At 38.7% G+C, this 19,865-nt stretch overlaps 1 protein-coding gene across 2 annotated transcripts in view; it reads left to right on the forward strand.

Annotated features, from left to right (window-relative positions):
• TMEM131 (transmembrane protein 131) overlaps window positions 1-19,865 on the forward strand; it is a 146,648-nt gene that overhangs the window by 77,255 nt on the left and 49,528 nt on the right. For both annotated transcript variants that reach the window (XM_039872497.1, XM_039872498.1), the window contains exons 7-16: window positions 264-386; window positions 4,682-4,762; window positions 7,221-7,371; window positions 7,470-7,526; window positions 8,741-8,802; window positions 15,194-15,302; window positions 17,277-17,385; window positions 18,211-18,364; window positions 18,445-18,615; window positions 19,662-19,772. In XM_039872497.1, the coding sequence (XP_039728431.1) occupies window positions 264-386; window positions 4,682-4,762; window positions 7,221-7,371; window positions 7,470-7,526; window positions 8,741-8,802; window positions 15,194-15,302; window positions 17,277-17,385; window positions 18,211-18,364; window positions 18,445-18,615; window positions 19,662-19,772 (1,128 nt within the window). The remainder of the gene's footprint in view (window positions 1-263; window positions 387-4,681; window positions 4,763-7,220; window positions 7,372-7,469; window positions 7,527-8,740; window positions 8,803-15,193; window positions 15,303-17,276; window positions 17,386-18,210; window positions 18,365-18,444; window positions 18,616-19,661; window positions 19,773-19,865) is intronic.

Consider the following 19,865-nt stretch of genomic DNA (forward strand, 5'->3'; position numbering starts at 1 on the left):
GAAGGACTGCTGTCCAGAGCCTTCCCCAATGCTGTTACTGTCCAGCATGTTCTCGAAATCGTTCCAAGTGCACTTCTATTTAGTAAGTGAAATATGTAGCCAAATCAGATATGGAAACTACATGTGTGCTCTTTTTAAAGGGAGTCAAGATTTGTTTCATATAAATTAGACTCACCAGTTTTCCCTAGATCAATCAATTTGAACTGTAAAAATGTTAGTTATAAAAGTGGCTCAAATTATGTATTTTTCCTCCTTTGAAACAGGTATTTGGTGTCGGTGTTCCAAATCCTTATCGATTGAGGCCATTCCTTGGGGCCAGAGTCCCTGTGAATAGCAGTTTCTCACCTATAATAAACATACACAATCCTCACAGTGAGCCTTTGCAGGTGAGTTTGTGATGCTATTTTTGAATGGGCTTCATTTTGGTGGAATTTAATACTTAGCATGAAATCTCAGCCTGTTATAGTTTTTAAGACTATTTAAAATAATAAGGTTGTAAAGATGTATTGAAGTGGCGTATTCTTTTAATACATCTTGCTGTGGTCTGAATTTAGGACTACAGCAGTCCAGATATTGAATTTTTGGAACCATTTTTAAAACGATTATGATGGCTTCTCTGGAGTTAGCTTAGGCAGCTCTGCGTTTGATTTAAGAAGAGTTTTCAGCTATACTTTTCTTACCTGTAAGCTCTTTCTGGTCCAATATAAATTTTTTTTTTTTTTCAATAAAAATTTTTTAAAAAACAGTTTGTACTTATTTCTGATAGTAATAAATTTTTGGTGATGGCAGCCTGGAAATTGAAATAAAGTGGAAAGATAATAAAGAATTATGACTAAAAGCAAACTTATTTTTTTAATCTAAAAAATTCAACTCCTTATCTTACCCAATCTTTTAGTAGTAATCGTTCTCAAATTTGAAATCCCTCCTGTCTAGTTCCTTGTCTCTTCCACAGTAGGCGAGGCTGGTGTCATTTCTTCAGATATTTCCCATAATCCCTACCCACATCTCCAGTGACTTCCAACTATATGACATTTGCTGCTTCTATAGCTTCTAGTTGTGTTGTCTGTGTTGGAAGGAGATAAGGGATGCTTTCCAGAATGGTCCATACTGCCCACATCCAGGGCCCCCAGAGTTCTTTAGGACTAACACTGCAGGACTTCACAGTAGCTTGAAAAGGACAGGCAGAGAGAAATCCTGTATATTGTGGTCAGCTACAGAGCTTTTGCAGCCAAAATAGGTTTTGTCATCCTAGAACCCCTGGTAGAAATGTTCATAAACAATGAAAGGGAAATTGAGGAAGAACAAGGGATTTTCAGAGCCTGACTTAGGAATTATACGCTAAAGTAGCACAAAAGAGGTTTCTCCCCAACACCTGGCTGGCATTGGGTGAGGATAGCTACTAATAAAAATACCCTGCCCGAGTTGTCATTGTTTTCTAGTTAGAGACCTTCATCACAGAAGAGGGACATGCTCTTGTGTCTTGCTTTTACAAGGGAAAAGTGTTTCCTCTTCATCATCACTCTGTCAGCTGTGTCCTTTTGCTACTGAATCAGGTGTACTGTCCCTCTTCTGGCTAATTTTTATTACAGATCTATACAGAAACCTCATAAATTCTTGCTACTTTCTTTTTTTGACTGTTTTCAGCCAAAGATATAGAAAAGCTCTTCATTCTGTCAGGCCCTGCCACCTGAGTTGGCACACTGCTCGAGCTAGAGAGTGACATTATGACAGAGCCACCCAGGGTGCTCTCAGTGTGGTGGCCAGACCATAGACCCAGCTGCTTCCTGCTGGAAGGATGAGGGTGTGGGTCACAGACTCAGCAAGTGGGGGCCAGCCTACCATTGTTTACGTGGCCTGACAGTCTGTGCATTTTCTCCTCGGCCTTCCAGCCACCAGGCTTTCAGCTAACAGCTGTATCTTTGAATTCAATACTGACTTTTTTCTTTTGTTTACCTAGTCTTTTTCCAGTTACAATATTTTTAATTCAGGAAGATTTAGCACAATGGACTTTTCACTAGCAGACAGGCAAGCAAATAGAAAATCAAAGCTGCCTTGTTAGAATCAGTACAGGCTATCTGGAAAGCACTCTTTTTGAGGGAAACTTTTTATCCAACTTCCTAATTGATTTTTTTTTTTTTATTGAAGTGTAATTGACATACAACATTATATGAGTTTCAGGTATACAACATAATAAATCGATATACCTATGGCAAAATGATCATCACAGTGAGTCTGGTTAATATCCGTCACTGCACACAGTTAAAATTTTTTTCTTGTGATGCGAACTTTTAAGATCTTCTCTCTTAGCAACTTTCCAATATGCAAAATAGCATCATTAACTACAGTCACCATGCTGTCCCTCACATCCCCAGGACATATTTAATAATTGGAAGTATGGAAGGCACTCTTAACCTGATAGTCCTATAATACATTGTACTATCATTAGTCTTGTCCTTAAATGTAAGAAAATACTATAAAGCAAGAAATTGCATTTGATTTGTTCATTATACAGCACAAACACACAAATGCATTCTCCTTGGGAAAAGTGTTAAGAATTCAAACAACTGTGAAGCAAAAGTCCCCTTGAACTTCCTACCTTCCAATCCAGCACCATCCAGTAGAACTTGCTGTGGTGATTAAATAAGAAGTTCTGTACCTGCTTTGTCCAGTACAGTAGCCACTAGCCACCCATGGCTATTGAGCAACTTGAATTTGCGGCTAGGTTGGCTGAGGAATTGACCATTTAATTTTATTTCACTTAATTGAAACTGAAATAACTACATGTAGCTGGTGACTGCTGTATTAGCACAGCTCCAGTGCCTAACCCTTCCTCATGGATACTACTCATGTAGTATCTCAGTGTGTGTCATGACAGACCTTTTTCTGTGTGTTTATGTAGGCACACAAAAATTAACATTCTTTGTGGGAATTTTTTTTAATCTGTATATTCTTGGGTTCCTGTTTTTCCTAAACTTTATTGAATTAGGATAAATAGCACTGGGCTAAAAATCAGGAATGTGTCATGTACCTAGTTTTAATGTAATCCTTCCTTTGATTTTATAACTTAGCCTTTTTCTGTCCCTAGTTCCTCATTTGTTTTCCTATCATCAGTAGTCTATATTTCAGTTTTCTGTTTCCAAATATTGTTATGCTTGTTTCCTTAATACCTTGGAAGATTAAATGAAATAATATTTTCCGGCTTTTCAGAAAAAGTTCCATAGTTACCCTATGGGTTAAGTAAGGTGCTGTTGCTGTTAGTACAATTGGTACTTAAAGGAATACCGTAAGAAATTGGATGGCAGGTAATAATACTCAGAAAACCTTAACTCGTCCACCTCTACTCAGTGCTTTTCCTTAACACCACACACCAGAAACCTTTAAGCTCATACTAACGTACTGCGGTTTTTCCTGCTTTGTCTTTCTTTTACATACCCCTGGAAGACTTTTGTGATGAAATAAGCGAAGGTTTTCCAAAGCCCGTTCTCTTATTAATTTCACCCCAGATTTGCATATAATTAAGTATATCATTTCTTATTAAGAGATAGAGTTACCTGCCTTTAAAGGAAGGTCTTCAGCCACGTGACCCTTTCTGTCCCCAGGCCTTTACCTAAGAGAAAGGAAAGCAGATGTTCATCCACACAGAGACATACAGTGCAGTGTTCTTAACAGCTTTATCTGTAATGACCAAAAGCTGGAAATGACCCAGATGTCCACCACTAGGCAAATGGATTAAAAATTGTGGCACATCCATTAAATTGAAAAGGAATGAACTATTAATATATACAACAATGTGGTGGATCTCAAAATAATTACACTGAATAAAAACAGATAGACAAGAGTACAGACTGTGCAACTTCTAGAGTTTTACCTAAAACTCTAGAAGATACCAACAAATCTGGAGTGTCCAAGAGCAACTCAGCAGTTAACCTGGGGATGAGAGGGAGCAGAGAGGGACAGGTGGATTGCAGAGGGCATAAGGAAACTAGGGGAGGTAGTGGGAATATTTAGTATTAATTACAGTGGTAGCTTTATGCCAGCATATGTATGTCAGAGTTCATCAAGTTGCACACTTTAAATATGTACAGTTGATTGTACATCAGTTATACCTTATTAAAAGTGTTTTAAAAAATAATGAGTGTAGGTATAAGCCACAGAGGTATTAACAGTTGTTGTGATTTTGCCACCTATAGAATCTAACCAGATATTTTCATATTGCGTTAAAATTGTTGGCATATGTCTCAGAATAACGTGCTCTTCACTGGTTCACAATTATAGTAGTTATTAGAGCTGCTGTTAGATCTTGTTATAAATGAGTAAAGCAGAACTTGAGTTACTATAAGAAATAACAAAATTTGTATTTCTAAATTTGGTAATTTCCATCAGGTGGTGTAAGCATCCTATGGATGGATTTTCTGAAATCCAGTCTCAGAGACAGCTACACTGTTTTTGAGTTTAATATTTCAGAGTTACCTTATTTTCATTAAAAATACCACCGTTGCTTGCACATATGGGGCACTGACTAGTGATGTGACATGATATTTATCCCACATTTATGTCTGTAAATATTTTAAAATTGTTCCTGGTAAACAATTAGGGTGTCAGACTTACTTCTTATAACAGCAAATTACGTGCATTGAGAATATGATTTTGAATTTAACCATCAAGTGCTCCTTTGTCACAGGTGGTAGAAATGTACTCTAGTGGAGGAGATCTTCACCTAGAACTTCCAACAGGTCAACAAGGAGGTACCAGAAAACTGTGGGTGAGTGGTAACACATTTCTCTCTCACATGTCACATGAAACCAATTATTTTTCTTAAATACTTCAGAAAATACTTAACTCTTTATCACCTGAAGAAATCTGGCTGACTTAATATTAAATTTATATCAAATATACTTGAAAATTGAAGGAGAGAGTAAAAGTTTAAGTAGTAATTTTTTTCAATTAAATTTATTGGGGTGACTTTGGTTAATAAAATTATGTAGGTTTCAAGTGTACACTTCTATAACACATCATCTATGTATTGCATTGTGTATTCAGCACCCAAAGTCAAATCTCCTTCCATCACCATGTATTTAACCCCCTTTACCCTTTTCTACCTCCCACTTCCCTCCTCCCCACTTGCCCTCTGGTAACCACTAAACTGTTATCTGTGTCTTTGAGTTTTTTGCTTGTCTTGATTGTCTGTTGCTTGGTTTTATATATAGGATAAGTACTAATTTTTAGAAAGATCAGTGAACAAAATTGGTGGGAGCTTTATAGCACTGTGTGGAAAGGAAGAGTCCAACTACTCTTTCAGAATTATATTGGTAAAGTTGTTTATGAATCTAATCATTTATAATGTGTTTTACACTAAGATTTAAAAAAGCAAACAAACCAACCAGCCAACCTGTGGTAAGGATTTATTCTATTTTTGAAGATAGAGAATTGAATGTTCAGACTTATTGTTGGCAGAGGAGATCATTTTTGCAGAGTGAACATAGTCAGGCCCTTGTGATGACTTAGAAAATTTTAAATCCTTAGGTGATCTATATCCTCCTTTAATATTGTTGAATATTTAATAATAATTTTTGTCAGTGCATAATGAACTACTTTTTCTTAGAGAATACTAGCAAATATTAACCAAATAAAGGAATATATAGCAACTACCTTATTTGTAACGGTTCCTGCCGTAGAAGAGGGTGTGTGTGTGTGTGTGTGTATGTAATGATGTCTACCACACTTTAATCAGAGGAGAAAGACATAGCAAACATATTTCTTATACCAGTGTCACTCATGTTGCTGCTCAGCCGTTACAGAAGGCACACTGCAGCACTGTAAGCTCTGAGGATGGACATTTCTTTGTGGGTCACTCTGTTAAACACGCACAGCCTCTCAGTTCTGTCTTCTGACCAGTCTCAACCAGGGAAGGGACATGCAGGGGACATTTTTATAGGGTATTGACTTAAGCATCGAGAAACAAATTTGTCAGTGATTGGCTAACTGCTAAGATATAGAAATCCACTAGCAAGCAGAAATATATAGTGATGGTCCGTTAATATTCTTTCACAAAAATATTTTTCCTTGAAATTATGTTATTATGCAAAAAGCTTTTGGGAGAAATAGTGTATAAAACAGTGTTTCAGAGAATTTACTGTAAACTGTTAAATTTGTATTACAATTCTGGATAGAAGAACTAAGAATTTACTATGAAATATAATTGATATCTACTAAACAAACATAAGGCAATTCAGTTTTTTTGATTAGTTAAGAACTACGACGAATGGTAGCCGAGATGGCATAATGTTTTAATAATCCCAGTGGCTACAAGAGAAAATACAGTGATTCTTATTCCTGTAAAGCTGAAGTGAGGAAAAATTCAGTTGGCTTTGACTTCACCCCCAGCACATTTCAGTGCATAAGAAAACCCAGAGGCCAAGTCAGCTCCCTAGAAATGGGCAAGCTGGGCGAATGGAAGGTCACTCTCCAGTGGCCCCAGGAGGGTTCTGATCACCTCTTTTCTACTTTGGAACTAAAATGTTGGGAGTAGAGGTAAGTGAAGAACAATAAAATCTAAAACATGGGGAGATTCTAAACTATGCCAAAAGGTGCGTGCAGAGAAATTCTGGTCGTCTCGGGGAGTTTGGCTTGTTCTAAAATCAAGAAAAGAATTATACCACAAAAAAAATTTTTTTTAATGAGTCTTTCTTCTAGTGTATGTGTGAGTGTTCTCTGGTTTCACTTGAAAGTTGATGCCATCTTCCATGCCTGGAGACCTCCTGACCAGTTGGTAAACTGCACATTTGCTAGGGAAGCTTGGTTTTGTTGAGGTTTAGGAAACCTTAGGTTGGGAAGCAGAGTCTCAGCTCTCTCGGTCACCATTCAAAGAAACTCCTGTGGATTCCCTCTGATGGCAATGTCTCTATAGGTTAGAGCATTTCAGGACTGAGTTATATGCCTGGGCACCACCAGTGTATTAAAGAGCCACTGATTTTATAGATTAGTTATATCTTTTAATGATTTCGCAACTGACAGTGCACGTTTTTTTTCACCTGTTAACATCCTCAAAAATTAGAATGTGTGTTACAGTCAGTGACTATGTTTAATTGGCAATGTACTTTTTTCTTAGTCGGTATATAAAATACTGGTGCATCATTTAGTCGATGTCCTCTTATTTAATAAAATGGTGGTTTTGTATGATTACCAGAGCCATGCTACATTATGGTCTGTTAACTTGTCAGGAAATCCCTCCCTATGAAACCAAGGGCGTGATGAGGGCCAGCTTTTCATCCCGAGAAGCAGATAACCACACAGCCTTCATACGAATCAAGACTAACGCCTCCGACAGCACAGAGTTCATCATTCTTCCTGTTGAGGTTGAAGTTACAACAGGTTAGCGGAAAGCTGGAGGCATTGCAAGTGTGTTTTGCTTTCAATACGAATTACTCAGGCAAAGTAAAATATAATTGTTTCTTTTTCTTTTTTCCAAGCTCCTGGAATTTATTCCTCAACAGAAATGTTAGATTTTGGTACACTGCGAACACAAGGTAAAAAAAGAGACAACGTCTTTACGAGTCTTTAAAAAAAAACCCTGTTCAGTGCTAAATGTTTCTACACTTACTCCCTGTAAGGCAGCTTTGAAAGTTCTTTCTGGTGGGTCACATGGCCTTGTAGAAACCTGCTTTGGGGACTCAGAGCCCTTGCAGCTTCTCCCCTATCCTCTGAGGGACACCACCGCTTACCTGGAAAACCAGGCCCAGGTGACAGAGGTAAAGTCTGCCCAACCGAGGACCAAGGAGGAAAGTCATTCCGTTTCACAGTCCAGCTCCTCACCTACTTCTGGATTTTTATTTGGATATAGATTATTCGGCTGCATTATAATGAAATCATGTTAAAATCTTGTCCCAGGTGGTCAGAGAAAGAATTCAAATTCTAAAATTGAAAACAATCAAGTTAAGGAATAATTAAGAAGAAAGAGTACAGTGGGCTATTGAACAGCATGGGTTTGAGCTGCGCAGGTCCCCTTCACTTTTGCATGGATTTTATCAGTAACTTTGCCTTCAGCCATTCATATCCAGGTTTCACATCCACAGATTCAACCAGCTATGGATCAAAAACAATTTTTTCATGTCTAGGCTAGGAGTCTAGGTGCAGGCGGCTGACTGCACACACTGTTCTATGCCATTTATTTCAGGGACCTGAGCCTCCAGGGCTTTTGGCATCTATCAGGTCCTGGAGCTGATTCCCATAGAGGGAGGGTAGTTAGGTTCTGGGGAGAGTCAGAAGTTACACGTGGATTTTCAGCTGTGGGGGGGGTCAACGCCTCTAATCATGCATTGCTCAAGGGTCAGCTGAACTTGTATTTGGGGTGTCTGTGTGCCATTCGTAATTAAAATTTGGTCGTATGGGATTAAAGGCCCATTTTTGAAAATTAGATTTGGTTTTAATATGATGATTTCACATTTTGCATTATCAATTTGCTTCCTTGTGATTTTCTGGAAAACTAAAAGCTTAGTAATGATGACAGTTTCACTAAAAAAGTGTTTTGTTTTGATCTGGGTGTTTGCGGGGTGGAGCAGTTCTTATAATACAGTATCCTTACGAGTCAGGCAACTCCTACCTACTGTCCCTTTTTATTGATGTGATTGTCATTGTATTTCACATTCTAGAACAGATTTGATCTGATATCTAATAACCTAAAGATTCTAACTTGCTATAAAACACAATTTTTAAGGAATATTTCTTTTTTCAATTTTAACAGATCTACCAAAAGTTTTAAATCTTCATTTATTAAATTCAGGAGCAAAAGATGTACCAATAACAGTAAGTTTTTACTTTTTTCCTAACTGATGTATATTGTTTTTGAACTTATGGCAAAGTTAAAAATAGCCAAAGCTCACGAGGCTCCTGTGTGGGTAGAGTCATGTAGGAGGTCGGTGGCTCCTGGTGAATCCTATGGTCTGTGTGCTGTGTGCAAAGCAAACAGGTTAGAAGGATTTCATCAGGTTTGGCTTCTAGACTTAAGGTATACAAGTAAATAAAAAGAGAAAAAAAAATCACATGTGTTGGGAAGAGAAATCATGAAGCAAAGAAGCGAGGTGGTAGGTAATGGTAGAGCGCTGTTAAAATTTGTTGCAGGTGCCCCTTCTAACTGGTGGCTGGTGTAGTTACCGTAGATTGCATGCTGTAAACTAGAGTCCCCTCTGCCCCTCACACATACAGAACAGATGGCTTTTGTATCTTGTTGTGGAACTGGGGTGCCATTAGATGGTTTTAAGCAAAAAAAAAAAAAAGGACAAAAATATCCAAACTTTTGCTTTAGCCACAGCCTCACCTCCTAGTGAGGTCCCAGGATACAATCATAGAGAATAATGGGAAGGAAAAGCAGCACATTTGTATTATAAGCTGTGCTGATCAGAAACCTAAATTCAGAAAACTCTCATAAAATGAGGTAGATCAGATATAGGCTTCAGACTTAAGTAAGTAAGGGACCTTTGTCTATCCGCAGCCGACTCAGAGTTGACCACCAGGCGTGGAGTAGAGACCAAAGACAAGAAAGTATTACAAACCTCAAATGAGCAGGTGAAAGGTGGTCATCCCAGATCACCACATTTTAATGCACAGTGATCTTGCTCACTAGTGGGGTCAGAGGCTAGGCAGTGTCTTGCTAGCTGACCTAGTATCTCCTCTTGCTGGGTGGAGGAATTGAGGGAGGGTTAGAAGAGTGGAGCCTGGTAGAGAGCTCCCCCATCCACATGGGGCTGAAACTCCTCACCTTCTGTAAATGCACAGTAGAATTCACCATGAAGCATCTGGGCCCAGGCTTTACTTGTGGAAAGTTTTAAAATTACAGATTCAATCTCTTTAGCTGCTGTAGATCTATTCTCTATTTCTTCTTAAATCAGTTTCAGTGTTTATGTCTTCCTAGGAATTTTTTCTAAGTTACCTAATTTGTTGGCATACCACTGTTCATAGTATTTTCTTGTAATGCTTTTTTTTCTTGTGAGATAAGTAGTAATGTCCCATCTTTCATTCTTAATTTTAGTAATTTGAGTCTTCTCTATATTTAAAATAACATTTTGGTCAGTTTAGCTAAAGGTTTATCAATTTTGCTGATTCAGAGAATTCATTTTTATCAATTCTATTACTTTGACATTAAAATATCCTTTATTTTATGAATAGAGGTAGTAGAGAGTAAGAGATTCTTCTTTCCCAGCCACCAATATCCTTACTTTTTACCCAGAATTGTGATTGATTAGTTTCAAAATTTTCCAGTTCCATACATCAGAGTTTTCTCTTTCATGGCGTGTAATTCCTTCTACTGGATCTGTCCAGGTTGCTTTGGCCTGACCTGCATCCTTTCTCTGAACTTCCTGTTGCTGGATTCCTTCTTTAGCTTGTTGGCTGTTTGGAGCACATTTATGCATACCTGGTAATGTATGCACATGTTTGGAGTTACGTTTACGCGTACATGGTGATGTGTGCACACTCCTCTTCCAGTCGTCCACCTGTGCTCGGGTTACCAGCCTCCACACAAGAAGCATGCCGAGAGCCCTCTTCAGCTGTGGACAGCAGTGTCTGCCCATCGGACAAACACTGGCTGGTGGAGGACCACCCTGTGATTGCCTCAGTTTGAGATGTCAGATCATTTTTATTTTTTGTGTGTTCTGTATGCTGTCTGTTCCTGGTTCCTTCAATCTGTGGGAGGCCATTGCACAGAGCAGAGTCAGAGTCAGGACTTCTGTGCTTACTGGGCAGACTTTAGGCCTACAAATGTGAGGGTTTAGAGATTTGATGGAAAGTGCCTTTACATAGCACAAGCAGTCTGGTCTAGCTTTTTACATATAACGAATGGACCAAAACAATTGTCTTTTTCAGTAAACGTTTTTCTAGAAAAATGATATTAGCAATTAATTAGAATACGAATGGGGAAAGATATAGTATTCAGTTTATTTCTGACAAGGAATTAAATAGGCCTGTGTTCCCCCTTTTCTCTTTTATTTGCTCTTCCTATGAGTCTGGCACTATGCGAGGTTCTATACATGGATTACCTTATTTAATACAAGAATCCTATAAGGCACACAGGTCCTACTTTTCCAAATAGGGAAAATGAGTCAGAGCTTTTTTTAAGTGAAATATTGAGCTATAAAAACTCAAGGGTTACATGGAAGTAGTATATTAGGTATGTAATGACAATCAGATCTTTATGAATATATCATTTTAATTTCAAATTCAGTGTTTCTATTAAAAACCTATTGATCTATGTGTATGTCTGTATATCTACATTTGTATCTACCTAGTTATGTATTTTTTCTAATATCCAAAGCCTACACCCAGCCAGTGTTTTGATAGTTTTGTCTTATTTCCTCATTCATTCGTCCCTTCCTTCAATAAATATTTAATGAGCACCAATTATATGCCACTTCCTATGCTGAGAATACGCCAGTGAATCAGACAGCCAAGGTTATGCAACATCATTGTAAACCGAGCCTAGTTCTTTTTTTTTTTTTTCACTTCAACACATTTATTATTCATTAAAGACCTGTTTTGTGTAAGATGCTAGTTATACGTTGAGTTCAATGCTAAGGTTACAGTGAATTGCCATAATCATAGAAATCGAGCCCAGTTCTATGAAAGACATCAAAAGAACGGCATGTAAGTGAGGAAGGGAGCTGGTTTAGATAGGCTTGTCTGTGAGGAGCCGACATTTGAGGTCATAGCTAAGTAGGCACCCATAAGAACTGGCAGAACCAGCACAGGGAGCACCAGGTGTGAGGCAGGAACAGCTTTGGATGTCATGGGAGACACAAGAGATCAAATGTAAAAGATGAGGGCTGGAGAGTCACACCAGGTTGCCTGGGGCTCTGGGCCAAGTTTAGGCTTTATTGTAAGTGCAATGGGGAATTATAGGTTTTTAAGCATCTGTGTGTTGTAAAGGGTAACCACCACCGCTTTGTGGAGAGTGACCTACAGGAAGTTAGAAATCTGTCATAGAGGTCCACTTGAGAGAGGCTTCTTTCCCTATCAGTCAGGGGACAAGCCATCTACCCTGGGATCCGAGTTGTCAGAGAGTTCCCTGAGGCCGTTCCCGCTTTTTCTGTGTGATGCGCCAGACTTAGAAGTTGGGGCACTCTGGAAGGGCCTCTGCCTTCCTCCACTAAGCAAACATGCAGTTTTTAGAATAGACTAGACAGTGCTGGAAGCTGGAGGATTTTTTTAAATTTTACTTCAGGAATTCGGCCTCTTCCATCTCTCTCAACAGAAGACCAAAAAAGCAAACCGCTCCAGATACAGGTTCCTCACGTGTCAGTGGGCAGGACACACAGGTCCAGGCCTTCCTGACGTTGATCGTCTGTAATGCAACTTAGAGAATATCTGTGAAACAGTAATGCTGCATAAAATACAGAGTAAGTTTGCTTGACACGTCCTAAGAGGAACATTTGCATGGTTTCTTTGCTAATTTAATTGATGAATAAAAATCCCAGATGTACTTCTTCATTTTACCAGTATCAACTTGATATAAGCTTAAGCATATTTGTGCTATTGTATATAATTGTTGTGTACTAAAAAGTTATTTTCCTTGCTTGCTCAAATGTATTTGTAGATAGCTTCAGAAAGTCCTGGGCCCTGGGGTCTCCCTTTAGAGTCACTGAACATTAGTTGGGTATGAGTGTCATGAGCAAAGCTGGAACTCTAGAACATGTGCAAGGCTGCCTTTCCTAGAGATCTTGCCATATTTTTTTTACTTCTTGATTATCTTTAAGCAACAGCTAGTTACTGATACTAAAATAGATGTTAGTATAAATATGCTTATTACAAGGTAATGATTATATGCTATTTTTCATTTAAAGCCACGGGAATGAGCCACCTATTTAAGTGTTTTGCTTGTTTTGCTTTGTTTTTGTTTCCTTGGAAAATGAGTTTTAACTGATTTGGGTGGGGTGGGGTTAACGGTAACAGATGAACAATACAGACCATTTATATAAAACACGAGTCAACTGAATATTTGTTTACTATTAGTGCAACGTATTTTAAGGTAGTAATATTGAACATAAATTTTTTTTCTGGTAAGGAAAATCTTAAACTGGTATTTCATGTGACTGTTTTTTAATAATTATCTTTTCTCAGCTATTTCTGGCATGATGCTATGCAAAGTGATAACACTCAGAAAGCATGTGGTTGTTCCCGTCACACGCAGTCTTTATGTTTATTTGAAATGGTCAAGGCCTGTCGGCACTCGTCCTGGGCAGAGCAAGTGAAAGTTGGGCTGTACCTGCGAGGCCCGCAGGGAAGCACAAAGCTCTGTGAGGTGGCTGCGAATGGTCATGACCTCAGGATGAGAGGGGCTAATTTGAAAAAACAGCAAAATTAATAGAATCACAAAATTGTGTAGCTAGATGGGCTCTTAGAAAATAGCTAATCTGATCCTCTAGGATTTTACAGGTGGAGAAAATCAGGCCCGGAGTAGCCGGCAGTTCACTCAAGCTCACACTTGTAGTTAAATAGGTAGCACACTTTTGTTGCATGAATGAATCCCTGCAGATTGTCACACATGCTTCCCTTTCCTACAGGACAAGTATTAGCAGAGCAGTACCATGTAACAGAACCAGATGAAACGGCACCTAGCTGTTGTTTATCTTACAGTTCACACACACACACACCCTTCGAGCAGTGAGAATGTGTACTTTAAGTGGCGAGCTTCCTGGTAGTAAATATGATACGAGCGAGTCTCTGCAGCCTGTTAAGGAGCAGAACTGAGAGCCACCCTCTGGGACGAAGGGAGCGGAGAGCCAAGGGCGCCCTCCAGGAAGATGGCACAGAGGCCTTCAGAGCCCCCCGGGGCCAGGACTCAGGCCTGGTCCAGACCCGTGGACACTGGGACTGACCAGCAGTAGGAGGGAGAAGCTCATCCTGGTCATAGAGGCAGTGCCTGCAGTGGCTCCGGGGGTCCTGACAATGTGAAGGGGCAGGTTGCTCTCTCGCTCTCAACAGAAGCGGCTTGTGCGTTGGAGATCCACCCTGTTCAGTGTCGGCAGACCCCAGCTGCATAGACCAGCCGAAGGCATGGGTAGAAAGCCAGGGTGTTGTGACCCAGCAGGGACCCAACCGTGCATTGTTAGTGCACACGCCTAAGGTTCATAGGGAGGAACAGGGCTCTCTCTCCATGGGGAATGTTAGGCTTTGGCGATGAGTTTATGAACCCCTGAAAATTCCACAAAAACCCCAGTTGGGTTTTGAGACCAGAGTAAGATTCTAAGCAAATTCTAAAGGGAGATTTAGAACAAGATTGGTGTGCAGCTCTAGTTTCGCTGGTACTAGTTTGGGCAGCAGGCTGCCAGCAGGAGAGCACTGCACAGAGCAAATTGGCCCAGCTTCCAGCCCGCCTCCTGTGCCCAGCTGATGAAACATCACTCAGCACTGCACCTCTATACCTGGAAGGAGGTCGCAACCCTCTGAGTCCCCTCCCAGGAAAATTGCGTGTCATTGAAAGTCACCTGTTAAAAAGTTACTGCACGTAAAATGCAGTGATTTTTACGCTTGCTCAAAAATTACAAGCTTTTGCTGGTTTATTTTATTTTTGGTTACTTTAGGTTTGTTTTTTTTAATAGAAAGATATTTGTTAAGTCTAAAGAGTTCTGACCTCTTCCAGCTTACACATCCCTGCGGTCAGCTCACTGCTCAGTCCCACAGCGGCCCCGCCTCTGGACAGCAGCATCTCACACGGGTGCTGAGGAGAGTACAGGGAACCCCCTTAGGAATGGGATATGCACCTGCAGTGGCAAAGTGGCCCCAGCTCCCCAGTTCACGTTCAGTCTTCATCTTCACGTAGCCAAGAGGTTACAGTTAGCATGGTGGATTTCTTCAAGAGCGACCCCACCGCACATCCTGCCTCCTCCTCATGTCTGAGCTAGGCATTTATTTTCCAAATAAATGTGTTTTTTTGTGTTTTATGTTCTCACACCTAGATTACTAGTTTGTCTTTAGATTTTCATGCTCACTTATCTATCTACATTTTTCTTCTGGTAATCATTTTTATAAAGATATTCTAATGAATTTTTATTGAAGTTTTATTAGTTTAGCTACTCCATTTAAAGAGACTACATAAAGTTAAACTTTTCAGATTTTGATTCTGCTGCCTTTTCCAGTGTGCTTGTTCATGTAATGTAACTGAACCATCAGATTAAAACAATGTTAAATGTGCTTTTCTCTGCAGAGTATTCGACCCACACCACAAAATGATGCTATAACAGTGTACTTTAAACCAATTACCTTAAAAGCTTCAGAAAGTAAATATACTAAGGTTGCAAGTATTAGTTTTGATGGTAAGTATTCAGCTTTTTCTAACAGAGTGATCTTATTTTGATAAACTAGTAGGCATCTATGTCAACATTTTAATATAGAAATCCAGACCATATTACAGTCAGATTTTATATTACCGCTTAGGTTGGTTTTCTTGTAAACCATCACCAACCCTTATTTGACTTTTTCATAAAAGAAAATATAATGTTATAAACCTAAATTAGTATTGGCAAATATATTAGAATTGGAATTAAATTTTTGTAATATGTGCTCTTCCACATATATTCCAATTGTACTTTGCTTAAGTCATTAATTTTTGTAATTAGCTGATAATATATTTGAATTTCAGAAGCATATTTGAATTTGAGAGCAGAAATAACATTTTCATATGTTGACTTTTATAAGCTATTCAGACAGTCCTGCATAAGCTAAAATAATAGCCTTTATGATAGAATTATCAAATTAGATCATTATTATACTGTATCTTTTGACATTTGGAATGTTAACCCAGACCTTAACATATTTTAATAGCATGTTTTTATTCATTTTTGCTCCCTTTGCTAGAATACGTATTGAATTTGCAGTCACAAAATTTTTCTGATAGTGATTTAACAGCTGCTTGACTATATGTGTAATTAAATTTAATGAGAGTGAAACTTCAAATGGGACTTTTGTCTTCAGCCCGTGCAAGGGAGGAGCCCGGAAGCTTAGCCTTAGGCTTGATGGTAGAGCCGCCTCTGCTCACAGTCCCCATTTCCCAGCTGGTCAGCAGCACATGAGAGTATTTGAACACCAAGTGTCCCGCTGCCCAGCTCTGGGAGAGCAGAGTGGCCGTACTTGTGGCTCGCACATGAGGGTTCTCAGGCAGTCCAGGCCCAGCTCAGTCCTCAGTCCATGAGTTCAGAGAACACTCCCGAGGAAATCAAGGAGAACTATGTGGCATACTGTCATAATCCGGCTGTCAAGAAGTAGTAGTATAGAGATTTTGGTGCCGCAGTTATTTCCAAGTCTGTGATTAAATTGTCTTCTGTGTTGCTAAGATACTGCAGCCATGACCACCAGTGTCAGCATCAGCAGGCACGTTCTCTTCTCTTACCAAGAAAAGAGAGCAGCCAGTGGTGACTCCTGACCCTGAGAAGGCCTAGGACCCCCAGTGGGGGCACACAGGGCATGGTGTGCTGTCCCAGCCTCCCATGCCCTCCCCTCCAGCTCTTGAATTGACGCCAGCAAATGTTTCCATTCTTGAGATAAATAGATGTCAGGAACGCTGGCTCTTCTGAGATCACAGACTCTAAAATAAGTTCTTCTTAAGGAAGCTCTATAAAATTAAATACAAAGACAAGGGGAAGCATCTTTTAAAACAGGGCTACATTTCTTAAACTCGTTATATTATCATGGGAGAATCCCTGCACCTCTCACCTTATAACTCTGCTTGATGGGTATTTACAGAAAGAGTTCGGACATACAAAGAATGTTATTTCTCAGTGCAGCTATAAACCAGCAGATCTCAGTGAGGGGCACTTTTCCTCCTGGGGGACATTTGGCAGTGTCTGCAGACATTTTTGATTGTCACAGCTGGGGATGCCACTGATACCTAGCAAGTAGAGGCCTGGGATGCAGCTAAACACCCTGCAGTGCACAGGCAACCACCCCATCCCCCACAGCAAAGTATTACTCTGGTCCAAATGGCATTCATATGGAGGTTGAGAAACCTTGCTATCAGCAAAGCCTAAGCTTAGAGAAGTAGCTCAAATACAGTGTTTTTCATCTTGAATTGTGGTTACTTGCTAATTCCATGTTTATCCCATTACATGAAAATCAAAACATTTTTCCTTTTTTGTATGATACTTGATATTTGATTTTAAATGTTATAAAGGTATTCTCTTTGTCAATTTGAAATCTCAGCTTGCTTTTTAAGATTTTGTTAGTCCACATAGCCACTCTCTTTGGCAGCAAAAGACGACAGAGATTTTGTGTGTGTGTGTTCTTCCTTTCAGCATCAAAGGCAAAAAAACCATCTCAGTTTTCTGGGAAAATCACTGTTAAAGCAAAGGAAAAAAGTTATTCTAAACTTGAAATACCATATCAAGTAGAAGTGTTGGATGGGTGAGTTTCTCTTTAAAGTCGGCTTTGTAACTTTTTACTAGTTAATAAATTCTGTTTTCCTGCTAACTGCCTTTAGCAAAAGTAGTAGCCAAATTCACAGAAACTCCATGAGATTATTGTTGAAAAGAACAACTTCAACTGTATAAAGGAGAAAAATCTCCATTTTATTTTTTACTTTCTTAGAAGAAAAAGGTAAATGAGATAATATAATTTGGGCTTACATGAAATCTTACTGATTTGATAATATGATAGAAAAACAGATCTGATTCTAAAATAATATTTAAATCATTTGAACCATTTCCTTTTTATAATTCCTTTTGTAACATGGAAGTGGTCGTGGCTTATTATTAAAGTATATTGTCACTTGAAATAAAATCATTTATATTCCTTTATAAACTCATACACCGTTCTAGAATTATAAGTTTTTATAAATGGACACTAATAGATGTAGTTTATTTTCTAATTATACTGTAACTAATAATAGTTAAATAAGTTAATAAGGACTTATTTTAACAAAGCTGGTTGCAACTGAATAAACATGATTCTTTTTAAAGTAGCTTGAAACTTTTTCTGTTATTCTTCATTTTAATTTTTTATTGCATATAATTCAGTAGGGAATAATTCTTTATACTACATTTCAATATTTTGCAAGTTAATTTTATTTTTAATCATGTGGTCAATCACTAAAATATTTATAGTTCTAATTCTCTAATAACAGTCCTTAATGCTAAACATAAGTTATAACAACAAAAGAACTTGGATTTTAAATTAATACATGGAAATAAAAATGATTGATTTTGTTTATATTTTTGTATTTTCAAATAGTTACTTGGGATTCGATCACGCTGCAACATTGTTTCACATCCGAGACAGTCCTGCCGACCCTGTGGAAAGGCGGGTTCACCTTACTAACACCTTTAGTTTTGCCGTCCTCATTCATGATGTGTTGCTACCAGAGGAAGCCAAAATAATGTTTAAAGTAAGTCTGGAACCCTCCTACTTTCAGCTTTACTGATCTAACCACGGAGATGATGCTGACACATTGTTTTCTCTCCCTAGGTTCACAACTTCAGCAAACCAGTCTTAATTCTTCCAAATGAATCAGGATACATTTTTACCCTGTTTTTTATGCCATCCACATCATCTGTGCACATAGATAACAACATTTTGCTTATTACCAATGCTTCTAAATTTCATTTGCCTGTGCGGGTGTATACAGGCTTTTTAGATGTAAGTATGTTATCTACCTTTAAAATGTAAACCCCTCCTCATCTTCTGTGTTTTCAGGTATTTTTAGGCAGTGGTCCAGGTACCCTTGCACTTTGCCATTTTCTGTGCCTTTTAAGTAGATCTGATTCCTCCCCAGTCAGTACTTCCAGGTATTTGGGTTCACCCTTCCCAGCAGCCACCTCCCCTCGTGATGGAGCTGAACCTTCTAGTTACATTCTCTACTTAAACTTCTCCACATTCTGCTCGCTCTTAATTTTGCTTTCAATATGTAATATTCATGGGGAAGCTAAAAAATGAACAAAATGGGGGGAAAAATAATAAGCAGGAAAAAAACAATACAAGGAGAGTGTGGAGGGAACTGTGTAGGGAAGAGACGTCCAAAACTAGAACATATCAAGGTGAAGGGAAGAACCAGGTAATAAGGCAGAAGGAAGGCAGTAAAGGTACACAGTTGGAACTATGACTGGTGCATGGTATCGAAGGGAAGAAGAAAGGTCTTTCTAGTACAGAAAATAAGCCAGAAAAACCATCCAGAATATTCTTAGTGTAATCAGTGAAAGAAGTGTAGATCCCTAGGAAGTGAGACTGATAGGAAAGTTACAAAAGATAAAACGAAAGCAAAAACACAGAAATGTAGTTCTCCAGAACTGTAGGGCTGTCCCATCTTCAGTATTACCCAATACTCTTCATTGGATTTGCTTAAGCCTGTTTGTAGCTGCTTTCATGAATGCATGATGCAGACCAAGACCAAGGACTTTTGCCTAATCTGTTAGGCTCCCTTCTCTTACCCCTCCTAGGATTTCAATTTCCTGCTGTTTGTCTGTGCCCTCAGAGGAGAAAGCTGTTCAGTAGAGGCCATGAGAGTTTTCATTTTGATGACTCAAAATATTTTCATTGTACAAAGTTCTTAATTATGTTTTGTATATGTATATATTTACACAAATACAGAAACGTTGGTATACCTTACTATAGTCACTTTCTCCTGATAACATTCTCTTACGTAAGTGTGATTTCGCATTTAATCTAGTTCTTTTGTATTTTTCCAGTATTTTGTATTACCCCCCAAAATTGAGGAGCGTTTCATAGATTTTGGTGTACTGAGTGCAACAGAAACAAGTAATATTTTATTTGCAATTATAAACAGCAATCCAATTGAGGTAAAAAAAAAAAATGCATTTTTTTTTATTCTAAATCACGTTTAAGGAATTTATACTATAATATAAATAACCACTGATACTTTTCTCTTTTTT

The sequence above is a fragment of the Pteropus medius genome, unplaced genomic scaffold (genome assembly GCF_902729225.1).
Source record: "Pteropus medius unplaced genomic scaffold, Ma_sr-lr_union100, whole genome shotgun sequence".
NCBI lineage: Eukaryota > Metazoa > Chordata > Mammalia > Chiroptera > Pteropodidae > Pteropus > Pteropus medius.